This window comes from Equus przewalskii, chromosome X (assembly GCF_037783145.1).
Source record: "Equus przewalskii isolate Varuska chromosome X, EquPr2, whole genome shotgun sequence".
Taxonomy (NCBI): domain Eukaryota; kingdom Metazoa; phylum Chordata; class Mammalia; order Perissodactyla; family Equidae; genus Equus; species Equus przewalskii.
Window position 1 is genome coordinate 90,670,252 of NC_091863.1, and position 21,150 is coordinate 90,691,401.

Here is a 21,150-nt window from a genome sequence, read left to right on the forward strand (position 1 = left end):
TTAATTTCTTCTTTAAATGAAGAAAAAGGAGAAAGAGAGTAAACTCCCGAAACTGCTCAACTGATGACTCTGGTAGGTGAGAGCCAGGTAAGTAATCTTCCAGGGGGGTAGAGCAGGCACCAAGGGAAGATGGACAGCAGGGGACCTGGAAGATGAACTGGGAGACCTCAGAGGAGATCCTAGAAACAGGAGAGGAGGTGGAAGGGAGGAGCTCAAACTTTTAGGGGGCATGGGTTTTGAGATTTCTTTTGCAACCATAAGTTTTTGTTTTGAGAGCTGTGTCTTCTCCAACACCCCTCTGATCTTTTATCCTACTCCCCCCCAACACACACACATAATCTCTTTCTCTCAAGAAGAGAGATTCATATAAGAAGTACATAAAAAGTAGATATCCTAGAAAACCAGAGAGAAGCCCTAGGTAGACTGTATATAATCTTAGAACACGTGGAACACAAAAACATTTGTATATCTTTCTTCTATGATCAAGTTTAGCAAGACAATTTAGATGCCCTTATTACTGCAAGTCAAATCTAGAGGCGCTTTAAAATTTCCCACACATATCCATTCCACGAAGGACCTCTTCCAGAATCCCATCGGGTCTAGCCACTGCATTATTTATTTGTGCTCTGATTATATTAAAAGATTGACAGAGGACTCAGGCTGAAGGTGGGGGTGAAGGAGACAGGATGCAATACTGGGTACTTTCCATGATGTTTCAGAAACATTTGTTTCTGAAAACAGTAGAGCTAAAGTGTATCTTAAGAAAAAAATTCTCGAATGACTCAGGACATACCCTTGCCAATGGAGGGGGAAAAAATCATTGTAGCACACACAGGACAGTGAATTAGGAGTTAGGCTCCATTCACAGTTCTGACTTTAACTTGCTATGTGACCTTACACAAACCACTTCACCTGTCCATATCTCAAGGTTTCCTCATTACAAAATTGGGATATTATTATCTGCTATGCATGCACTTTTGAGGATCAGATTTGATGATATTCATGAGAACATGTTGCAAATGTGATCCATTGATAGACAGCACAAACCTTACCTTCGAATTAAGTGATATTGATAGCACAATGGTTTTATAAGCTTGCTTAAAAACAGCTATGTCCAATTAGAAGTATTTAGAATCTCTAAATTCTCAATGGGGCTTATTTGGGCTTCCACTGTCTATGGGCCATTGGGTATGAAGAAATTCCTTAATAGTTTTGTGAATCTAAGAGGATTTTGAAAATCACAGCAAAGCCGAAATATGTGTATTAGGAAGTGAGTCGAAATCTCTGTTCAGGGGTCATCTTCATTGCACCTTCACTTTCCCGAGGACTTGCTTTTTCTGTGTCAATCTCTCTCTACTATAGGATCATTACCATCATCATTCAAGTATTTGGCCATTTTAGATAAAGCCTCTCTTCAGCCTACATTCTCTTTAAGCTACTGCTCAGTTTCTCCATTCTCCTTCATTGCAGAACTTTTTGAAAGAATTGTTTACACACGCTGCTTTCATTTTCCTTATCTCACAATACCTCCAATATCTATAACTCCAAAACTGCTCCTCTAAGTCACCTTTGTCTGGCTGATTCCAGTGGTCACTTCTTTATCCTCATCTAGCAACTTGCAACAGCATTAAATACAATTGACTAAACCCTCTTCTTTGATGCACTTTCTTTCTCTTGGCTTTTGTGACTCCACACTCTTAATTTTCTTTGTCTCTCTGGCTGCTCCTTCTGAGTCTCCTTAGCAGGCTCTTTGTTCTCTACAGGGAAAAATAGCAGCTAAGAGCACAGACTCTCAAGCCCTGCTGTCCAATATGGTAGCCACTAGTCACATTGTGGCTATTACATTTAAATTAATAAAATAAAATAAATTAAATTCATGAAATTAAATAAATTAATAAAACTAAATAGGTATTAAATAAAGTTTAAATTAATAAAAGTAAATTAAAAATTCGGTCCCACTAACCTAACATTTCAATTGTACAAACACAACACATGGCTAGTGGCTAACACATTGGACAGTGAGACACAGAACATTTCCATCATTGTAGAAACATCTATTGGATGGTGCTACCTAGACCAGACTTCTAGAATTTGAATCCCAGCTCTGCCACTCTACCAGCTGAGTGACCTTGGGCAAGTTACTTAATCTCACAGACAAAAATCCCTGCCATCATAGAGTTTATGCTATCCCTACAATGGAAAAATATGGCATCCCTAAAATGTAGGAAGGAGATCTGTAAATGTTGATAGCTCTCCGAGAGATATCAGTAAGTGAAAAATGCAAGGTGCAGAATGGTATAGCTAGCTAAATATCTAGATAGTTAGATAGATAAGTAATATGACTTTGGTTTGACAAAAAATTACACGCATAAAAATACATATTTTTGTATTTATTAAAAGTTCTGGAGATGCAAATCAAAACTACACTAAGATATCACCTTACACCCATTAGAATGACAAAAAGAACCAAAACAAACAGTAACAAATGTTGGAGACGTTGTGGAGAAAAAGGAACCCTCATACACTGCTGGTGGGAATGCAAACTGGTGCAGCCACTATGGAAAACAGTATGGAGATGCCTCAAAAAATTAAAAATAGAAATACCCTATGAGCCATCCCACTACTGGGTATCTATCCAAAGAGCTTGAAGTCAGCAATTCCAAAAGTCCCATGCACCCCTATGTTCATCACAGCATTATTTACAATAGCCAAGACGTGGAAGCAACCTAAGTGCCTATCAACTGATGATTGGATAAAGAAGATATGGTGTATATATATATATATATATATATATATATATATACAATGGAATACTACTCAGCCATAAAAAAGAATAAAATCGTCCCATTTGCAACAACATGGATGGACCTTGAGGGAATTATGTTAAGTGAAATAAGCCAGATAGAGAAGAACAATCTCTGTATGGCTCCACTCATATGAGGAATTTAAACATGGAGACAAAGAGAACAGATTAGTGGCTACCAGGGGAAAGGTGGGGTGGGGGGTGGGCACAAAGGGTGAAGGGGTGTACCTACAACACGACTGAAAAACAATAATATACAACTGAAATTTCACAAGATTGTAACCTATCATTAACTCAATAAAAATTAACTTACATAAAAAAAAATTCTGGAGAGATACAAAAGGAATTTAATGGTGTCTTTGGGGAATGAGATTGGGGTCAGAAAAAAGACTGACTTTGCATTTTCAACCTTTATGTACTGTTTTATTTTATCACATACATAAATTACTTTTGATTAAAAATAATAATCAAATTTATATGTATATGATTTGGCATTTTCTGGTTATCCACTGTTGTATAACAAACCACCCCCAGAACACAGCAGGTTAAAACAATGACCATTTTATTATATCTCATGACTCTGTTGGTCACGATTTGGTCAGGGCTCAGCCAAGCAATTCTTCTACTCTGATTGGTATCAACTAGGCTCATTCAGTGGTATTCAGATGGCTAGTGTGGAGGGTTCAAGATTGCTTTACTCATATCTCTGGTGTCGTGGCAGGAACAGCTGGAAGTTTGAACTCAGCTGGTCCTCTCTCTGTCTCCAAGTATCTCCAGGACTTTCCGTGTGGTCTCTCCAGCAGAGTAGTCAGACTTTTTAGATGATGGTTCAGAGCTCTAAGAAGCCAACATGGAGACTACAAGTTCTTTAGAGGGTAGGCCTAGAACAAGCTTGATGTCACTTCTGCCATACTCTACTGGTTAAAGCAGTTATAGGCCAGCCCAGATTCAGGGGATAGCAGGTAGAGATAGACCTGGCCTCTCTATGGGAAAAGTATCAAAGAATTTTTGGCTATTTTTAATCCAATACAGACATGAAGATTTCTGCCTTAATACAAGTCATATACTTAATAATTCAGGTTATGACTAAAAATCATAACTGTGGATGGTTCAGGATAACTTGAAAGAAAACCTAGGGAAAGAGGAGTTGAAGACATGAGTGTGACCCCTTCACACTGGAGGCTGCAGGATGCCATTCAGAGCATCAGAGAAATCTCTTTTACTTACTCTCAGAATCACCTTGGCAGACTGTCAATACCTGCTTCTATTGTCCTTCCTACCCCTTCATCTCTCTCAAGCAAGTCAGGGTAAGAAACTTTGTTCCCTGAGTACGCTCCATGTCTCTCTTGGCTCTGTGAATCTCCTTTCCCAAAATACAGAGCACATAGTGGGATATAGAGCCTACAGCAGAATCAAAGTAAATGTCGTCAATTGATATTCTACTCCCCAATGCATTTTACTCAGCCATATTTTAAAGAAGGCCATCATTTAAGTCAGACACTGTGCTAGGTACTTTAATATGCTTTTTATTATTTCATTGTAGCAACAACACTGAGACAGATATCATTATTATGCCTAGTTTTACAGAGAAGGAAACAGACACAGACATCAAGCGAATTTACCCCATAAAACTACATAGGTGGCAGAGCCTGGATACCAACTGAGATCTTTGACTCTAAAGCCTATGAACTTTCAGTATGCCATGCTGCCTCTCAAGGAAAAAGGCACAAAAGTCTGTACACTGGACATTCAGAGTTCTTTTCTCCCATTTCATTCATCCTTTTATACAATATCTGAGGTGTGCCAAGGATGGTTCCACACTGCCAGAATCTCCAGAGATTAAAGAAAGATCTAAGGAAAAAGGCTGTACTTCTAGTACTGGCATTCCCAAACCTTGGTATTCACAAGCTTGGTATTCCTAACACATCATAAAAAAATTCCTTTTAATTCTACTACATGTTTTGCTGCTGCTACTGGCACCTCTATTTTGCAAGGGTTAATACAATTGGCACTATCATGTATGTTTGAGCAGATGACCAGAAAAGGGTCAAGGATGGCACAGATTGTCTCTTCTTTTCAGCATTAACCAGAAAGGTGCTAATATGGAGGCTTGTAATTTGAGAATATGGACAGGAAATGTGGGCCTCAGAGGGATGAGAGAAACTTAGATAGTTGGAAGAATACAAAGGTGGTTCCAAAAAGGAGCTATGAGGGCTTGACTCAAGCAGGCTTTGGCAATCCTTTCCTCCTCCCTAAGGATCCACAGAACAACAAAGTGTCCAGTGCATTTTACATTAATCAAATTAGAATCATAGCAATTCTTTCTACGAGGCCAATATTACCCTCATACCAAAATCTAACAAATACATCACAAGAAAAGAAATCCACAGACCAATTTCCCAATGAATATAGATGCAAAAAATGCTCAACAAAATACTAAGCGAAATACTAGGAAACTGAATCCAGCAACATATATAATGGATTACACACCATGACCACCTGTCATTCATCCCAGAAATACAAGGTTGGTTTAACATACGGAAATTAATCGATAAAATGCATATGATCATCTCAGTAGGTAAAAAAAAAGTGCATTTGACAAAATCCATCACCCTTTCATGATGAATACACTTAACACACTAGGAATAGATAGAAGGGAACTTTCTCAACTTAATAAAAGCCATCTATGAAAAAAAACCTAACATCCATGCTTAATGGTGAAAAATTGGATGCTTTATCCCTAAAATCAGGGATAAGACAAAGATATTTACTCCTACCAGTTCTATTCAACGTTGCTCTGGAGGTTCTAGCCAGGGCAATCAGACAAGGAAAAGAAAATACATCCAGATTGGAAAGGAAGAAGTAAAACTACCTCTATTTTTAGATGACATGGTCTTGTAAGTAGAAATTCCTAAGAAATCCACTAAAGAATCATTAGAATTAATAAAGAAATGTCAGCAAGGTTACAGGACATAAGGTTAATATAGAAAAATCATTTGTTTTGGGGTGTTTTTGTTGGTGAGGAAGATTGGCCCTGAGCCAACATCCATTGCCAGTCTTCCTCTTTTTGCTTGAGGAAGATTGTCCCTGAGCTAATATCTGTGGCAATCTTCCTCTATTTTGTATGTAGGACACCACCACAGCATGACTTGATGAGCTGTGTGTAGGTCCACACCCGGGATCTGCACCTGTGAACTCCAGGCCGCTGAAGCAGAGTGTACGAACTTAACCACTACACCACCGGGCCAGCCCCCCATTTCTGTTTTTATACACTAACAATGAACAATCCAAAAATAAAATTAAGAAAACAATTCTATTTATAGTATCATCAAAAACAATAAAATACCTAGGAATGTATTTCACAAAATAAGTACAACACTTGTATACTGAAAACAGCAAGATATCGTTGAAATAAATTAAAGACAACTAACTCAATGGAGCATCATCTCATGTTCATAGATTGGAAAACTTAATATTGCCAGAGTAGCAATACTCTCCAAACAGACCTGCAGATTTAGTGAAACCTCCATCAAAATCCCAGCTGGCTTTTGTGCAGAAATCAACAAGCTGAACCTAAAATTCACATGGAAATGCAAGGGACACAACATAGCCAAAACAATCTTCATTACCTTGGATTTGGCGATATATTCTTAGATGACACCAAAAACACAAGCAACAAAAGAAAAAATAGATAAAATTGAATTTCATCAAAACTAAATAATTTTGTACTTCAAAGGATGTCATCAAGAAAGTGAAAATACACCCCACAGAACGGAAAAAAAGATACTTGCAAATCATATATCTGGAAACAGCCTAGTATCCAGAATTTATAAAGAACTGTTATAACTCAACAAAAACAGGTAAACACCCCAGTTAAAAAATGCAAAAGATTTGAATAGACATTTCTCCAAAGAAGATATAGAAATGGCCAATAAGTAAATAAAAAGATGTTCAACATCATCAGTCATCAGGGAAATGTAAATTAAAATCACATGAGATACCACTTCACGCCGGCTAGGATAGCTATAATTTAAAAAATGGAACATAAGTATTGGTGAAGATGTTGGGAAATTGGAATCCTTGTACACTGCTGGTGGAAATGTAAAATTATGCAGTCACTTTAGAAAACAGCCTGGTAGTTCCTCAAAAGGCTTAAATACAGAGTTACCATTTAACCCAGCAATTTTGTGCCTAGATGTATACCCAAGAGAAATGAAAATATATGTCCATATAAAAATATGTACATAAATATTCATAGCAGTATCATTTGTAATAGCCCCAAAGTGAGGAAAAAAACCAAGTATTCATCAACTGATGAGTGGATAAATAAAATGTGTTATATCCATACAACGAAATATTATTCAGTCATGAAAAGCCGAAGTGCTGATACATGCTACAATGTGGATGAACTTGAAAAACATTATGCTAAGTAAAAGAAGCCAAACACATAAAGCCACATATGATATGCTTCCATTTATATGAATTTCCGTAATAGTCAAATCTATATTGACAGTAGTTGCTGGTGGCTGGGGTACAGGGGGGAACGGAGAGTGACTGCTCATGGGTAAGGAGATTCTTTTGGGGGTTATGAAAATATTCTCGAGTTGGATAGTGGTGATGATTGCACAACCTTGTGAATATACTGAAAACCACTAATTGTATACTTTAAAGGGGCAAATTTTATAGTATATGAATTATATATCAATAAAGCCATTATTTTTAAAAAGTAGAATTATACGTCTAACAACCAAGTAGGAGAAATGTGCTAAATCTTCAGCTTTCTCTACCCCAGCTAGGGGGACTCATAGCTTGCTTCCATTTTCTTCAGCGCCTTCCCCCAGGTATTTACTCATTCCTTCACCTATGGCAGAATTACTATATTTACCAGTCAGCCCTGCCCTGAGCCAGGAACGCTGGACATTCCAGGGTCCACCCTTGTCACATCTTCTATATAGCCTTTACTTCATGTTATGTTTGTACAGTGAACAACTCCTTCCTCCGAAAATGGGTAGGGGAGACTCAAAAAACAGTCTGAGGCAACAGAAAGAATGGAAAGTATTGGACCATAGCTATAGGGAATAGGTGGCTTCATTGCTCCAAAATTCTCTCCTACAATTGAGAATACTCAAGGAAAGCTAGACCTTTCCCCTCCTACTCTCTTCCATTATGGTATGTTGGGAAAATATTGTGAAGTCTTCCAATTAGAGTCTAATCTAATTCCCAATTCACAATAGTGAACTTAAGCCATTCTCAATGAGAGTTGGCGACCACAGAAGACTCCAGAGCTACTTCTGTCACCCATTCTAGTATTTAACGGTACTAGTCATTAACATGCCAGTAACAATGTAACAATGCCAGTAACATGCAAGTAAAAATTCCCAATATTTAACATAGGTTGCTAATGCTTGAGGTAAACCTAATTACCTCTCATGATATCCTCAGTGGGGAGTGAGAAAAAATACTGTTGATTTGTATTTGGTAAACAGTACCTAGAAGGAAATACTAATGGGAACTAGGATTTATGCAGAGGATCACAGATCATCAGTTTCCAAGCGCTTGAAATTCCTCTGTAGATAGGGTTGCCCCAAAATTGGTCACAGAACTCTGGGTAGAAGTGCACCAAGGTTGTGGACAGACACAGTTTTAAAAGTGGAATTTATGCCCAACCCTTGTGAGTTAGCAAGTACAAATGAGACTACCCAAGCTATCACTTCCCCCAAGCTAACAGTGAGAGAGACTCAGGCAAGCACCACTAGCAAACAGAGGCCTTTCCAAGAGGTAAAGCACTTTGAAAAACAGATTCCCAATGAACCATCACTGCCATCCAACCCAGGCCACCTTACCTAACTGAAATTGATTGGAGACATTCCCACATGTTTGCATTATCTCCGGGCTATTCCATCCTAAGGGGTATAATGCGCAGCCTGAGCTTATCAGCAGCCCTGGAAAGAAAAGCATACATACAAGTAGAAAAATATATATATTTAACAGGTCTCTGTCACCCCAACATTCCCTCTGCGTTAACTCAGCTCAAATTCTGCCTCCTCCTCTCAGAGTTTACTTTTCCCCTTTACCCTAAATGTCTATGACACTACCAACTCAACAGGATTTCTTTGCCATGCCATGGGTGGTGAGTTGCATTAGATAGTACAGGGGATGACTCATAAAGAACAGGCAGTATTAGGAATGAGACAGGCCAACGTGCTTTTTACAGCCAAAATGATTTTGACAGTGACTTACAAAGCTAAGTTGGTCTCTCCAACAAGACTCCTCTTCTACCTTGTTTTGATTTACAAAGAGTAACAATATAGAGACTTCTACTCTTTCCTAAAATTTAGCCTTTTCTAAGTGTCAGGTAGATCCCTACTCGTTGGAGGTAGGTCATGATTTCTGTAATTTGGAGTCAGCAGCCAGATTGAGATCTACAGAAAGCACACATGTTGCATAGGCTTCTCCTGGTCAGCGGGACACCATACTGCCTCTTCCAGAAACACTTTCTTTTTCTGGGAAATTATTCCAGCTTCATGCTAAGCATTCTTCCTTTCTTTGGCTTCCAATACCTTCCACTGTGACCCTTGCCTTCATCTCCATTTTGTTTTGTCACTTGGTTGCCACAGGGAAACTCTGTGGGATCTTAGTGACAATTTTACTCTTTCGACCAGAGATACAAATCTGCGTCTTCTTGCAGGCACTGCCTTCTAAGGGCAACTGTCTCATCCACAGCTCTTGCTTACTGCCTAGGTTTACATTTTATAAGATATGACCTCCTGAGTTTTCACAACAGTGGATTGAACCAAGTATTGGCATCTGACGCAAAAGCAACCAAATTCACTGGCTGGCCGGTAATGGTGACATAACTTGGCGTGAAGAGATGAGCTGGGCCAGATTTTTGTTTCTGGAAATTTTAGTCAAGAAGCAGAGATGCTGAAAGGCTTAGCAGATAGAGCAGAAGTTAGGAAAAAACACTAAGAGTTAGAATTAAGTCTGTGTAAAGCTAAAGCCAAGTTCAGTCCAAAGTTAAAAATAGACATCAATTCTGGGTAAGCTGAGCAAGCTAATTGATAGAGGGAGAGAATACAGTGGCATGAAACAGACACACCATGAAGAAAAACTCCATACTGCCCATGAAAGAGCTGGAGAGAATCCGGTCCTTCCCAATGGCTCTCCAGTTTCACTTTCCCTATGTTATAATAAACTCTTTTTTCATTAAGAGAACTCAAGTGAGTCTCTGCTACTTGCAACGAAGAGAGCCTAACTATAAGAACACTATACTTGAGTGCCACAACAAGGGTCATGTGAAGGTCACCTGCCACCAGTGTGGATGCAGAAACTAACTCATAACACAGAACATCCACAGAGAAGGTACTTGATCGGTGATGAATGAATGGCATATTTGTAGGTGCCAGAGCTCTAGGCCTTAGCTGGACAGTGAAAGGTAGGCTGCTCCAGGGACTGCTGGCCACACCTGCCCTACTCTTTCTCCACTGAGGAAGATTCCATACACACTCTGAGAAGCTCATAAACTTATTTTGCCTTCAGATGAATCCTTTTGGAAGAAAATCTCAAAGTACTCTCTCAGCTTGTCTGCGACATAGCAACCAGATTCCTTCAATACTCAGTGAGGTCAGAGAAAAGGACAAGGACATTAAGAAATAGCAAGAATTTTAAACAGAAAAATAGAGAGAACTTCCTGACAGTGAGAGAGGGTTTAGGAACTAAAAGAATAACCAATTAAGGTTAGAAATTCCCTTCAGTGGAATGCTTAAAATTAGAAGGCATTCTTATCTGTCTCATAGTATTAAAGGAAATGAAACTGGTCACTCAAGGACTTTTCTAGGCTCTGGAATTTATCCAGCGGCAATGGAACAATACTCCCGGTTTTTCGTTTTTCATTTTTTTACCACAGATAAACTGAAATCCTACTCTATAAGGAAGTATGAGCCAGGGTTTGTGAGCCCAGATTTTGCACAATGTATGCACGACAAGATTGGAAATGAAACTTAAGCTTCTTCCTGCTTTCAGTGTATACACTTTGAGGGAAGAGTTAATAAAAAGTGAACTTTCCCTCACAGACTAGGAAGAAAAGAACACAAGTTTATAAAAGAACAGCCTTTCTGCTTTCCAACCTGCACACTCAGATCCCTGGGACTGGCACACACTCTGGCTTCTCAAGCAGGAACTAGTGCTGGCCAAGTGCCTTTCTTGACACTGCAGGGGGAACCTTCCACCTTCTTCAGCCCCCCTGCTCCTCAGACCTTACCATGCTATGGAGCTCAGGTCAAGGATTACCTCCTCCAGGAAGCCTTTCCTCAGCCGTCTCTAACACCCACCTCCCAGGTTAAGTTACGTATTCCTTCTCTCTCTTCCCACAGCACCCTGTGCATACCCCTGTGATTAAAATACCCCGTGATATATTTCCTTCACTATTGTTTGCTGTCTGCTTCCCTCACTAGAGTGTTCATTCCTTGAAGGAAGGGGACTTATTTATCCTCAGCTATGTACCCTTGGTACCTGGTACATAATAAGTGCTCAATAAATCCATCTGTTTCAGAATATGCTGCACCCGCCTAACAGACAGCTTCCTTCACCCACACTACCCAAGGGGGAAGCCTTCTGAAGGGATCTCCACGGCAGGGATAGGAGATCATCCTAGACACCTGACACAGCCATAGAATCTTGGAGAGGGAAAGGCCTTTGGAGATTACCTATTCCAATCCCTTCCCATTACAAACGTGGATGTTGAGACCAAGAGAGGGAAAGCGATTTACCCAAGGTCACATAGCCAGTTACTGGCAACACTTTTTCTCACTAATCAGAGACTATCAACCCTTAGAAGTTCTGTCCTTCTAGAGACAGGTATCCAGAAATGACTACCTTTTGGCAATAATATTTCTAGCAAGTACTAGGAGTCTTATAGGCATTGGATCCATAGAGACAGCACAACATGATGGCTCAAGAGAATAATATTGTATTATATACTTGAAAGTTGCTAAGAGAGTAGGTCTTAAGTGTTTTCACCACAATAACCGGTAATTATGTAGAGTGATGGATGTTAACTAACCTTATTGTTGTAATCATTTCACAATATATAAGTGTATGAAATCATCACATTGTATACCTTAAACTTACACAATGATATACGTCAATTATATTTCAATAGAGCTGGAATAAAAAAAAAGAGAATGAGTTCTGTAGTCAGTGTAGACCTAAATTCAAATTTCAGCTCTGCCACCTAGAGGTGTGACTTTAGGAAAGTTACTTAATCTGTCTGTGTCTCAGTTACCTCATCTTTAAACTAGGAATAATAGTACTCTATCTTAAAGGGCTGTTTCAAAAGTAATGCTCATAACAACTCCTCTCTCACTTTCCACCTACATTCTCCATGCTAATTTCTTCCTCACCTCTTTGTCCTCATAACAAATAGCTAAAAAGTCAAAAGCTGAACAGGGCTCAATTCAAAAGCTGCCTGGTTGGAGTTATCTTGCAATTTTGCACAAGCACCAAGCCAAAGACCAGGAATCTCTGCAAGGCATGTGTCTGCCCCAGTGCATGTGGCTCCATGCTCTGCCCAACCTGCCCTACCACCCCTCCCATCCCCCACCCTTCCTTCTGCATTTTAGAAAGGTGAGCACGGTAGGTGGTACACACATTTCCTTTGACTCATAACTGACGGCTGATTTCATTCCGTTTGATCACAGCTGGGTAAAGATGTTCTGGGAGACACATTTTAAAAACAATGAAGCATAGGGTAATTTTTCCTCAGTTAGATTTGTCCCCAACAGTTCTCATCAATTTGGGATTGTGAAGATATGCTTCAAATAGCAACATGGAAGTTATTTGCCAGTGCCAGGCCCTGCCACTTTCTGGAAGAGTGGAGGCTTGTTAAAAATGTAGATTCTTAGGCCTCACCCATAGGTATTTGATTCAGTCACTGCAGCCCAGAAATATGCATTTCAAAAGCACGCTAGTGATTCTGATGCATCTGGTCCTGGTACCAACACTTAAGAAAAACACCATGAAAAATATTAAGAGCAGGAGCTCTGGTGGCAGGGAAAGCTAGTTTAAATCTCAGCCCTGCCACACGGGAGCAGTAGCCCTAGCTCCCACTTATCCACTTGCCATTGCTGACTCTGGGTTGAACTGCCAGTTGGAGAAGTCTGTCCCAACTGCACACGCTCAGATGGTTACTTTCCTATTCTCATTTGCCTCTAGAAATGGAAAGAAAACCCTTTAGATTGTGTTACCATCCTTACTTCCCTACTGCACACGTGCAGGTAACCAGTGGGCTGCCATCTTGTTTCCCTCCCTCAACTGCTCTTTCTACAAGAATACCCCATCACAAAATGTACCAGTGTCCCACCCAAACGTGGCTGCTATAGTTTGAATTCACTGCTCTCACCAAGGAGAAGCCTGGGGTTGGACCCTTTACTCAGTTTCAGCCCTGTGGCAACCTCAAACCAATACAAAGCCTCAGGCACATAATCTCAGACCTTGGAGCCCTCCCTTCAGCTACATCCCAGCTGCCTTCAACCTTCCCTTGATGCCAGAATTACTATTTCCCCATATCCCAACAGCTGTATAACCCTCTCCAACTGCACAGTCTCAATTAGGCAGATGCCTAATCTTTACACTTTAATCTTTAGCCTCTGGACAGAAAAAGCCTCCTCACTGGGTCTTACCAACTCCTTTCACCCCCCCGCCCACCTCCCATTCACAAGTGCAACTATTGATAGGCAGCCATTTTGTTACACTCCCAACTCACTCCGAAACATCTGTTCAAATATGGTTACTAGGTAGTTTGAATTTACTATCCTGAGAAGAAGCCTAGAATGAGTTAATTTGTTATTTATTTGCTCAATTTATTGCTCTTGTAGCAACTTTAACTCAAATACCGTGGAAAATTTATGTCTGCCCTCCAGCTATATCTCAGCTTTCCCTTCCCAGGGAACTCCCCCACTCAACTCTCCATTCATTTGACCCCATATTCTCTCTCAGTTATAAGATAGCTCACTTCTGATAGAGAGTTTCAAAGTAGATCAGAAGGGGCTTCACAGGGAGGTTGCATTTTACCTAGCCTTTGAGAAATAGGCAGATGTTTACAGGCAGAGATGGAAGAAAAGGGAATTCCAGAAAAATGCAACACTATGAACAAAACTGACCAGAAGTTCTCAAATTTTATTGTGTACTAGAATGATGCTAAGGAATGATAAATAACAAATCCAAGATAGTTACCTTTGCTGTGGGGACAAGGGAATATGATCAGGGTATGAAGGAGACTTCAACTATATTGGTGATATTCTATTTCTAAGCTGAGTGGTACATACATCTGAAATATTTCATACTACAATTTCAAAAATAAATCAGCCTGAGAGGTTGTATAAAATGCAGAGTGCCAGACATCAGTTCTGATTCAGTAGGCATAGAATGGCACTAAGGAATCTGCATTAACAAGCGCCTCAGGTAATTCTTATACGAGTGATTCACGGACCACTCTGATAAACATATGATAGCACTTCTTCTCCAAAGAGCAAAAGAAAAATCAATAGCACCAGCGCATAAATCCCAGGTCTGAGAGTCAGAAGCCATGGACCGTATTCTCTGCTCTCCTCCAATTGCTACATGAGCCTTTGCTAGTAGGTTAACTTCTTTAAATACCATTTTCTCAAACAGAAAGTCACTTTTGTAATCCTTGTTCAGCATTGTAAGGATAAGTTAAGTAATACCTGGTGAAACTTTCCAGGAAATGCACGGTTTCCAGAGAAGACAATGATTTTTAGAAAAATAATACTCTTTCCTTGAACCAAGACCTCCAGTGGTGATTTTCACTCAGCTTGAAGCATGTAGCATTAGAACCTTACATGGAGAAAAACATTGGTGCCTGTCTGGGTGTGTTGGATTCTATCCCCTTAACCAAAAAAGAAAAGTCCAAGGAGTGGTTCTCACTTGGTCTGGGGAAAGGGAACACATACACATCAGAGACACTGGGAAGATTTTTCAAAACATGCAGGCCTCCACCTGTTGCTGTGTATATCAGAATGGGAAAGAGGACTGAAGAGTTGGGGAGTCCACATTTTTTAGTCACTCCAGATGATTCTGATACATTCCCTGCTCTAGAAAGATTCTTGGCCTCCTTCAAGTAACCTGATCCAAGATCTTACACTTTTTCCTGCCAAGAAGTTCCTTATATTTACTTCTCACCTATTTCTTCTTTGTTTAGCTCTCACTGAAGATAGAGGATAATTCACAAGCCTCTTGCAAATGCATACACAGGGGGCTGTGAATAATGACTTTGTTCTCAGAGCCTGGGGGCCAGCTGGTTGGAAATCTCAGCCATCCCGAGGGTTGAAATAATCTCCTGGCCAGATGTTTCCTTCACCGGTTGGAGCAAGGCATGTAGGTCCCAGTGGAAGGCTCTTTGGACCCAAGGCTTGTCCAGCTGGATCAGCTGCAGGTGGAGCAAATGGGACCCAAGGGCCCCATCAGGTCACCTTGCTGAGTATGACTCAGGCCAGCAGCTCTTTATTTCTTCCTGTCTCTCCCACTTCCCACTGCTCATCTTTGTGGGCAGCAGCCAAACTGAGGAACAAGAGTCAGGCAGGGGGAGGGGATAGTTCTTAATGGATACTCCATCTCTTCAGTGGTTTGGGGTCTGGCAGAGATAAACCAGACCTGAAACAAATTGGCTCCTCCTCCTGATGTATTTCGGTTAATGCACCAGCTGCCGAGAAGCAGCCAGGCCTGGAGCAACAAAATCAATTCCCCTCAGCCGAACAACAAGCTTAAACTTAACCCACGCAGCTCTTTCTCTTGTGTCCTTTATCCATGGAGCTCAAAATGCTGTTCAGGCTTGGCTTCCTGCCACTGGCAGAGCCTATCTCTGAAGAGTCAGACCCAAGATCTCTGAAGATCCTTGGGTAATGGTCATGTGCCAAGGGGCTCTTTCATACATCCAAGCAGTCTTCACCATTCCTTCACATCTGGTATAATCTTGACAGACACCAGTTTCTAAAAAGGAGGTGGAAATGACTTTTAGTTGACAGGTGTTCCAGATGGGGAAGCTGTGGAAATTTAGCGATTTGTTCCATATCATTCATTTGTCCAGGGATAAAACTTGTGGAACACCTGGGGTCTTGACTCTTTCCATGACTACTGTCAAATGGCATTTTATCCTTGAACTTTAAAGACCCTCATCTAAGTGTAAATAGCATGACCATGATCCTATGAGCAAAGATCAATGGAGAATATAGAATGCAGAATCACGTCAGATAAAAATGGTATTGATGTTTTGACTTCCTCTGTATGGCAACCACCACTTAGTCAAAGTTCTTCCCTACTCAGTCCATGAATGGCTAAAACTCTATTACCTACCCACATCTCCCCCAACAATTTCCTTTGAGTTTCTAGACCTAGAAGGTGGGATCAGCTAAAATGTGTCATATGGAGAACCATAAGAGTTTTGCAAAAGTCTCAGTCAAGCCCAAGATAGGAAGCAAGCTGGGAGTAGGAGCCACTGTTAATGCTTAGAGTCTGATGGAGGCTGTTTCTACCAGCCTTCTGATTCCTACCAGTTAGCCCCTCCTCACTCTCTGCTGGAAACTCTTAGAAATACAAGTGTGGCTAAGTTCTCACTCTCAAGTCAGAAGAAAAGAGAACTTAGGGTGCTAACACCCCTGAATGGAAGCCTGAAAAATAAAAAGAGAAGGATGTAAATGAATCCAGCTCTCACATGTCCAACTTACCCAAACACATACTAGACCTTGCCTTAGCCATGCATTCATTCTTTCTACAGTTACTGAAGACCTTTTTTTTGCTGGGGAAGATTGGCCCTGAGCTAACATCCATCGCCATCTTTGTCTATTTTATATGTGAGACGCCTGCTGGCATGGCTTCATAAGCAGTGCGTAGGTCTGTGCCCAGGATCCAAAACTGTGAACCCTAGGTCACCAAAGCAGAGCACAAGAATTTAACCACTATACCATGGAGCCGGCCCCCTGAACACCTTCTCTATGCTAGGCACAGAGCTGGGCCCTGGGGCTATAAATATGAGCTGCAAAGACCACCTCTTTCTCCTGCCAGTAAGTGTCACCTCTGAAATAATGTGTCCATAGAAGTGCTGAGCTAACTATAGCATACCTGAGAATTCAGGTGAAAGGTGAGTCTGCTTAAGGTTCATTTGTTATATCTGTGGAGCCCCCAAAGGAAGATAAAGTCATTGACTTAGACCAGCCTTAGTAACTGGTTCTGTACTGTGGTTTTTAAGGAGAAGGAAGAAACTAATACAACAACTTTCCAATGTGGCCAGAAAACCGTTAGCAGATAAAGAGTGGAAAAATTTAGACATAAAGGAGAATGTTAATAGATAGAATGCTAATTCACATTTAAAATTTTTACAATGAGTCTAAGGAAAGAGGGAACCAGAACACACCTTAACTGGCACAACAAAAGAAATCTGGTGCTTTTCATAAGCAGGCCAGGAAACCATGATCCCATAGCTCAGGGTTTCTCAACCTTGGCACTATTGACACTTTCGGCAGGATACTTAGTGTTGGGAGTGAGGAGCTGTCTTCTTCCCGTGCATTGTGGAATATTTAACAGCATCTCTTGCCTTTACCCACTTGATGTCAGTAGCAACCTCCCCAAGTCATCACAACCAAAAATGTCTCAAAGACATTACCAAATGTCTCTGGGGGCCGTGTGAAAAATCAGCCCCTGTTGAGGACCACGTCTTAGCTCATAAATACCATCTCACTCCAAGGCCACCTAATGCAGTCATTGGAGAGGAAAAAGAAAATTAGGATCTGGGCTATCTTGCCAGTGAACAAATTCAAATGGAGAAGGGAAGTGAACACAGGAGAAGTCACTGTCATTTGCCCACAGCCACAGGGCAACTTAGTGAAAGAGGCAGAAGTGGGATCCAAGTTTCCTGGCTCTAGTTACCCACACTGTTCTGCTAATGGAGATGATAATGGTCCTATAACTTCATGAACAACAACGACAAACTTCAGCAATAGGTCCCACCAGCACTTTTTCGCAGTGCCCCATTCAGGTGTAAAAAATATTCATGTATTCACACAAATATTTGCCTGTCTATCTAAATTTTCTTTTTCTTCTCATACAGTTCAAATTAAACTGCTCTCATTGCCTTCCTACAATCTACCATTTCTGCATTTTGCTCTTTCCTAGCCCATCTACACCCTGCCAGCATCCCAGGTGTCCTGAACTAAATTTCGACGGAGACTAAAGGAGAGAAAAGATAAGTAGGGTGGGCCAGGGCCGTAAGAAACCTAGATAGACTGCTAATGGCTACCAGACAGGGCTAGCCTTAGATGTCCACCAAATAAGCGGTCACTTAGAGTCTGTCCGGTACAAAGCATTTCACTATTAGAGATGTATTTATTTGATGAGGACTGTACATTAAACTCTTGTTAGTAATAGCACCTGGGTGTATGTGTTTATCAGATCACTGCCCTCTGAGATAACTACCAGAGATCAGTGCTCTTAAAGATCAAGTTTATTTTGGAAGAGTAGTAATACAGTATATGTTGCTGCCCCCCTGGAAAGCAGACCTGGATAATATTCTTAAATGGGCACCCTGTAGGCAGAAGAAGGTGATGAAAATGAAGGCCAAAAAACAGATATCAACTCTGTCTATTCACCAATTTTGCTGTGAATAAAACTACAATGTAGATTGCACTTTGGGGAGTCCTAGACTAGGTGTTTCAAAGGGGTCCCCATTTATAGCCTTAGAGTCAGACAAAGGGGAGGGGATGAGAATTGATTTCCCCATAAGGCAACACTTCCCACTCCCCACTCCCCCTGCAAAGCTCCCCAACCTACCCAATCCCAGCAACATTCTTACCTCCCACAAACTGCGCTGCTCCCATGCAACGTCCCATCATCCTGGAGATGAGCTCCTCCATGCAGCAGCCCAGGACAGCAGCCAGTGCCACCAGGAGCAGCAGAGCACAGCCGGCACCTGTCACCACCGTGCACATCTGCCAGGCCAGGCTTGGGATGGCACTGAAGCTGGCATAGCGCCCACACTCTTCCACCATGATCAGACTGTGCCCCTCTCCCCGCACAGGGTAGTTGCACCTCCGGAATGTGCTGAATGACACTGGCTTCCCCAGCTGGGATCCAAAGAGCCAGTATGGCAGGAAGTAACTGGTAGAACTGGCCACAGCGGTAACAAGGGACAGGAAGGCCCAGAGGGTCCCCACCAGGGTCAGGCTGCTCCTCATGGTCCCAGGTTTCTCTGCAGGGATGGGGAGATGAGTTGGGTCACAGCACCAAATGCAGAAAGTTATCACGTAAGCTCCATCGGCCTATTTTTTTATCTAGCTTGCCAGTCCTGGGGCTCATTGATATGCCACTTGGCCCTTGTTTATTGATAACATTATTCTCTTGAGGACCATTTGGGTCCTTATGGGATTCTGCTTTCCAGCACTTTTCCCATCTTCCCTTCCTTCTGCCTGATTCAGAGTTCTATGGTCTATAGGCTTCAATGGAAGAACCATAGAACTGAGTTAGTGACTGCTCTGCCAACTTAAATGCAGCCTGATCAGATAGCTTTTGACTCTTGACATCCAGCATGGAACAAATGGCAGGAGGAAAGCCTGAATGAAATCAAGGCTGCCCAGAAAGTCCCCAGCTTCCAGTGGCATGGTATTGTTGGCCTGGAGGACTGGAAGGAAGTGATATCTCAAGAGAGTCAGGAACCAAGATTTTTCAGAGAGTGAAGGAAGAAGGAAGACAACCGACAGAGCCTGCCCCTACTACAAGGGAGAAGAGGGAAGGAGAGCTCACCATGAAGTTACAGGATGTGCCCATTTGACCTAGGTAAGATGTCCAATAGTGTATTAATGTGGGCTTTTCATGGGGACACATCACCTAGGTTAAAATGGGTAGAATAAAATAAGGGATGCTTAGTCTCACACTGTATGCTTATCACTGAGCAAGTACTGTTCAGTCACTTTTTCCTAAAATCAAAATGGGAGGCAACTTTCCATCCAGTGAAGGTTGTTTAACTCTAGACTGGCTACTAAGAAAATCTGCCTTGTTCTTTGCTGAATATAGTCAAGAAAGCTTCTCATCTCTCTGGATCAGGTACCCCCTCCCTGGCAACAGGAACATATATATAGTTGTAAGAACCTTTCAAGGTGCCTTTTGGAACAAGTAATCTCAGATTCAAGAGGCTGAGAATCTTTTCAAATCTAATCTTTTCAGCCTAGCTCACAAATGGCTTTCACAGACCCCTCTGTCAAAAATCAACCACTTCCCTCCCAACTCCATTAATCTGCCACTGCTTTCTGGCCTGTTTCTCAGTTAAGGCAGCCAGAGACCACACTGCACCTTGATGACAGTCTTGTGAATGTCTCCAGCAGGCAGATGGTGGAGTATGTTTCGGAAACTTCTCCATGATTCATCACCATTGCTTAAAGTTACAGGTGGTGGGAGAGGGGTTGAGGGATGGGAGACCCAGGGCAAGGGAAGTGCAGGAACTGGCTGCCTGGGGCCACCACATTGCCAATTTGGGACATTGTCGGGAGCAAGCAGCAGTTGTACTCAGGGTCTCAGGGACTGTGCCCACAATTATCATCAAACAGTGCCTGGCACAGAGTAGGCACTCCAATTCATGCTTTTTTAATGAAACCCATTTGATAGAAGCATCCAATTTCCAGGCTGGCAGGGACCTTAATGAATCACCTAATTCAATCTTCTTGTTTTACATATGGGGACATATGGTCCAGTAAAGGGAGAAATGATTTCCCCTAAGTCACAGAATAAGTTAGCAAGCAGCAACACCAGAATAAGAAACCCGATCTGCAGATTCCTAGGCCAGTACTTTTCTACCACACAGTGCTAACCCCGTCCCCCCATCGCTTTACAGACGGGAACATGGAGAGGAAGTGTTTTACCCAAGAGTAAAAGGCTAGTGAGGTACACTGGCCAGACCAGAGCCCAGTTATTTGATTCTTCGTCAAATGCTCTTTTTTCTTTCCACCACAATTCCCCTCCCGATACATATGTACAGTGTGCTATGTGTTTTGTGCAGGAAGGGAGCAGAGATCATAAATTGCAGGTGCTTACTTTGGAATGTTAGGGCTTGGGAGGAAAGTGCTCTGAGCTGGGCCCCTGGGAATGAGGCTTTGTGCCTGAGAGTGGGGGGAATGAGAGAAAGATGTGATGAGGGATTGAAAGCCAACAGGAGGAGAAGTGGAACTAGTTTTGAGTAATTGCTGTTAGAAAGCAGGTACGCTTGGCCGCAATGAGGTAATGCCTCTGCTTGTTATATTAGAGCTTGTAAGATTATGAAAAGTGCAAGCAGCCCTCTTTTATGGACTCAC

At 41.6% G+C, this 21,150-nt stretch overlaps 1 protein-coding gene across 3 annotated transcripts in view; it reads right to left on the reverse strand.

Annotated features, from left to right (window-relative positions):
* Positions 1-21,150, reverse strand: part of LHFPL1 (LHFPL tetraspan subfamily member 1) — a 95,204-nt gene that overhangs the window by 18,034 nt on the left and 56,020 nt on the right. For 2 of the 3 annotated variants that reach the window (XM_070603350.1, XM_070603349.1), the window contains exons 2-3: positions 18,663-19,058; positions 8,647-8,745 (exon numbers count right to left, since the gene is read on the reverse strand). In XM_070603350.1, the coding sequence (XP_070459451.1) occupies positions 8,647-8,745; positions 18,663-19,044 (481 nt within the window). In that variant the 5' untranslated portion in view covers positions 19,045-19,058. The remainder of the gene's footprint in view (positions 1-8,646; positions 8,746-18,662; positions 19,059-21,150) is intronic. The other variant, XR_011535689.1, reaches the window with a different exon arrangement.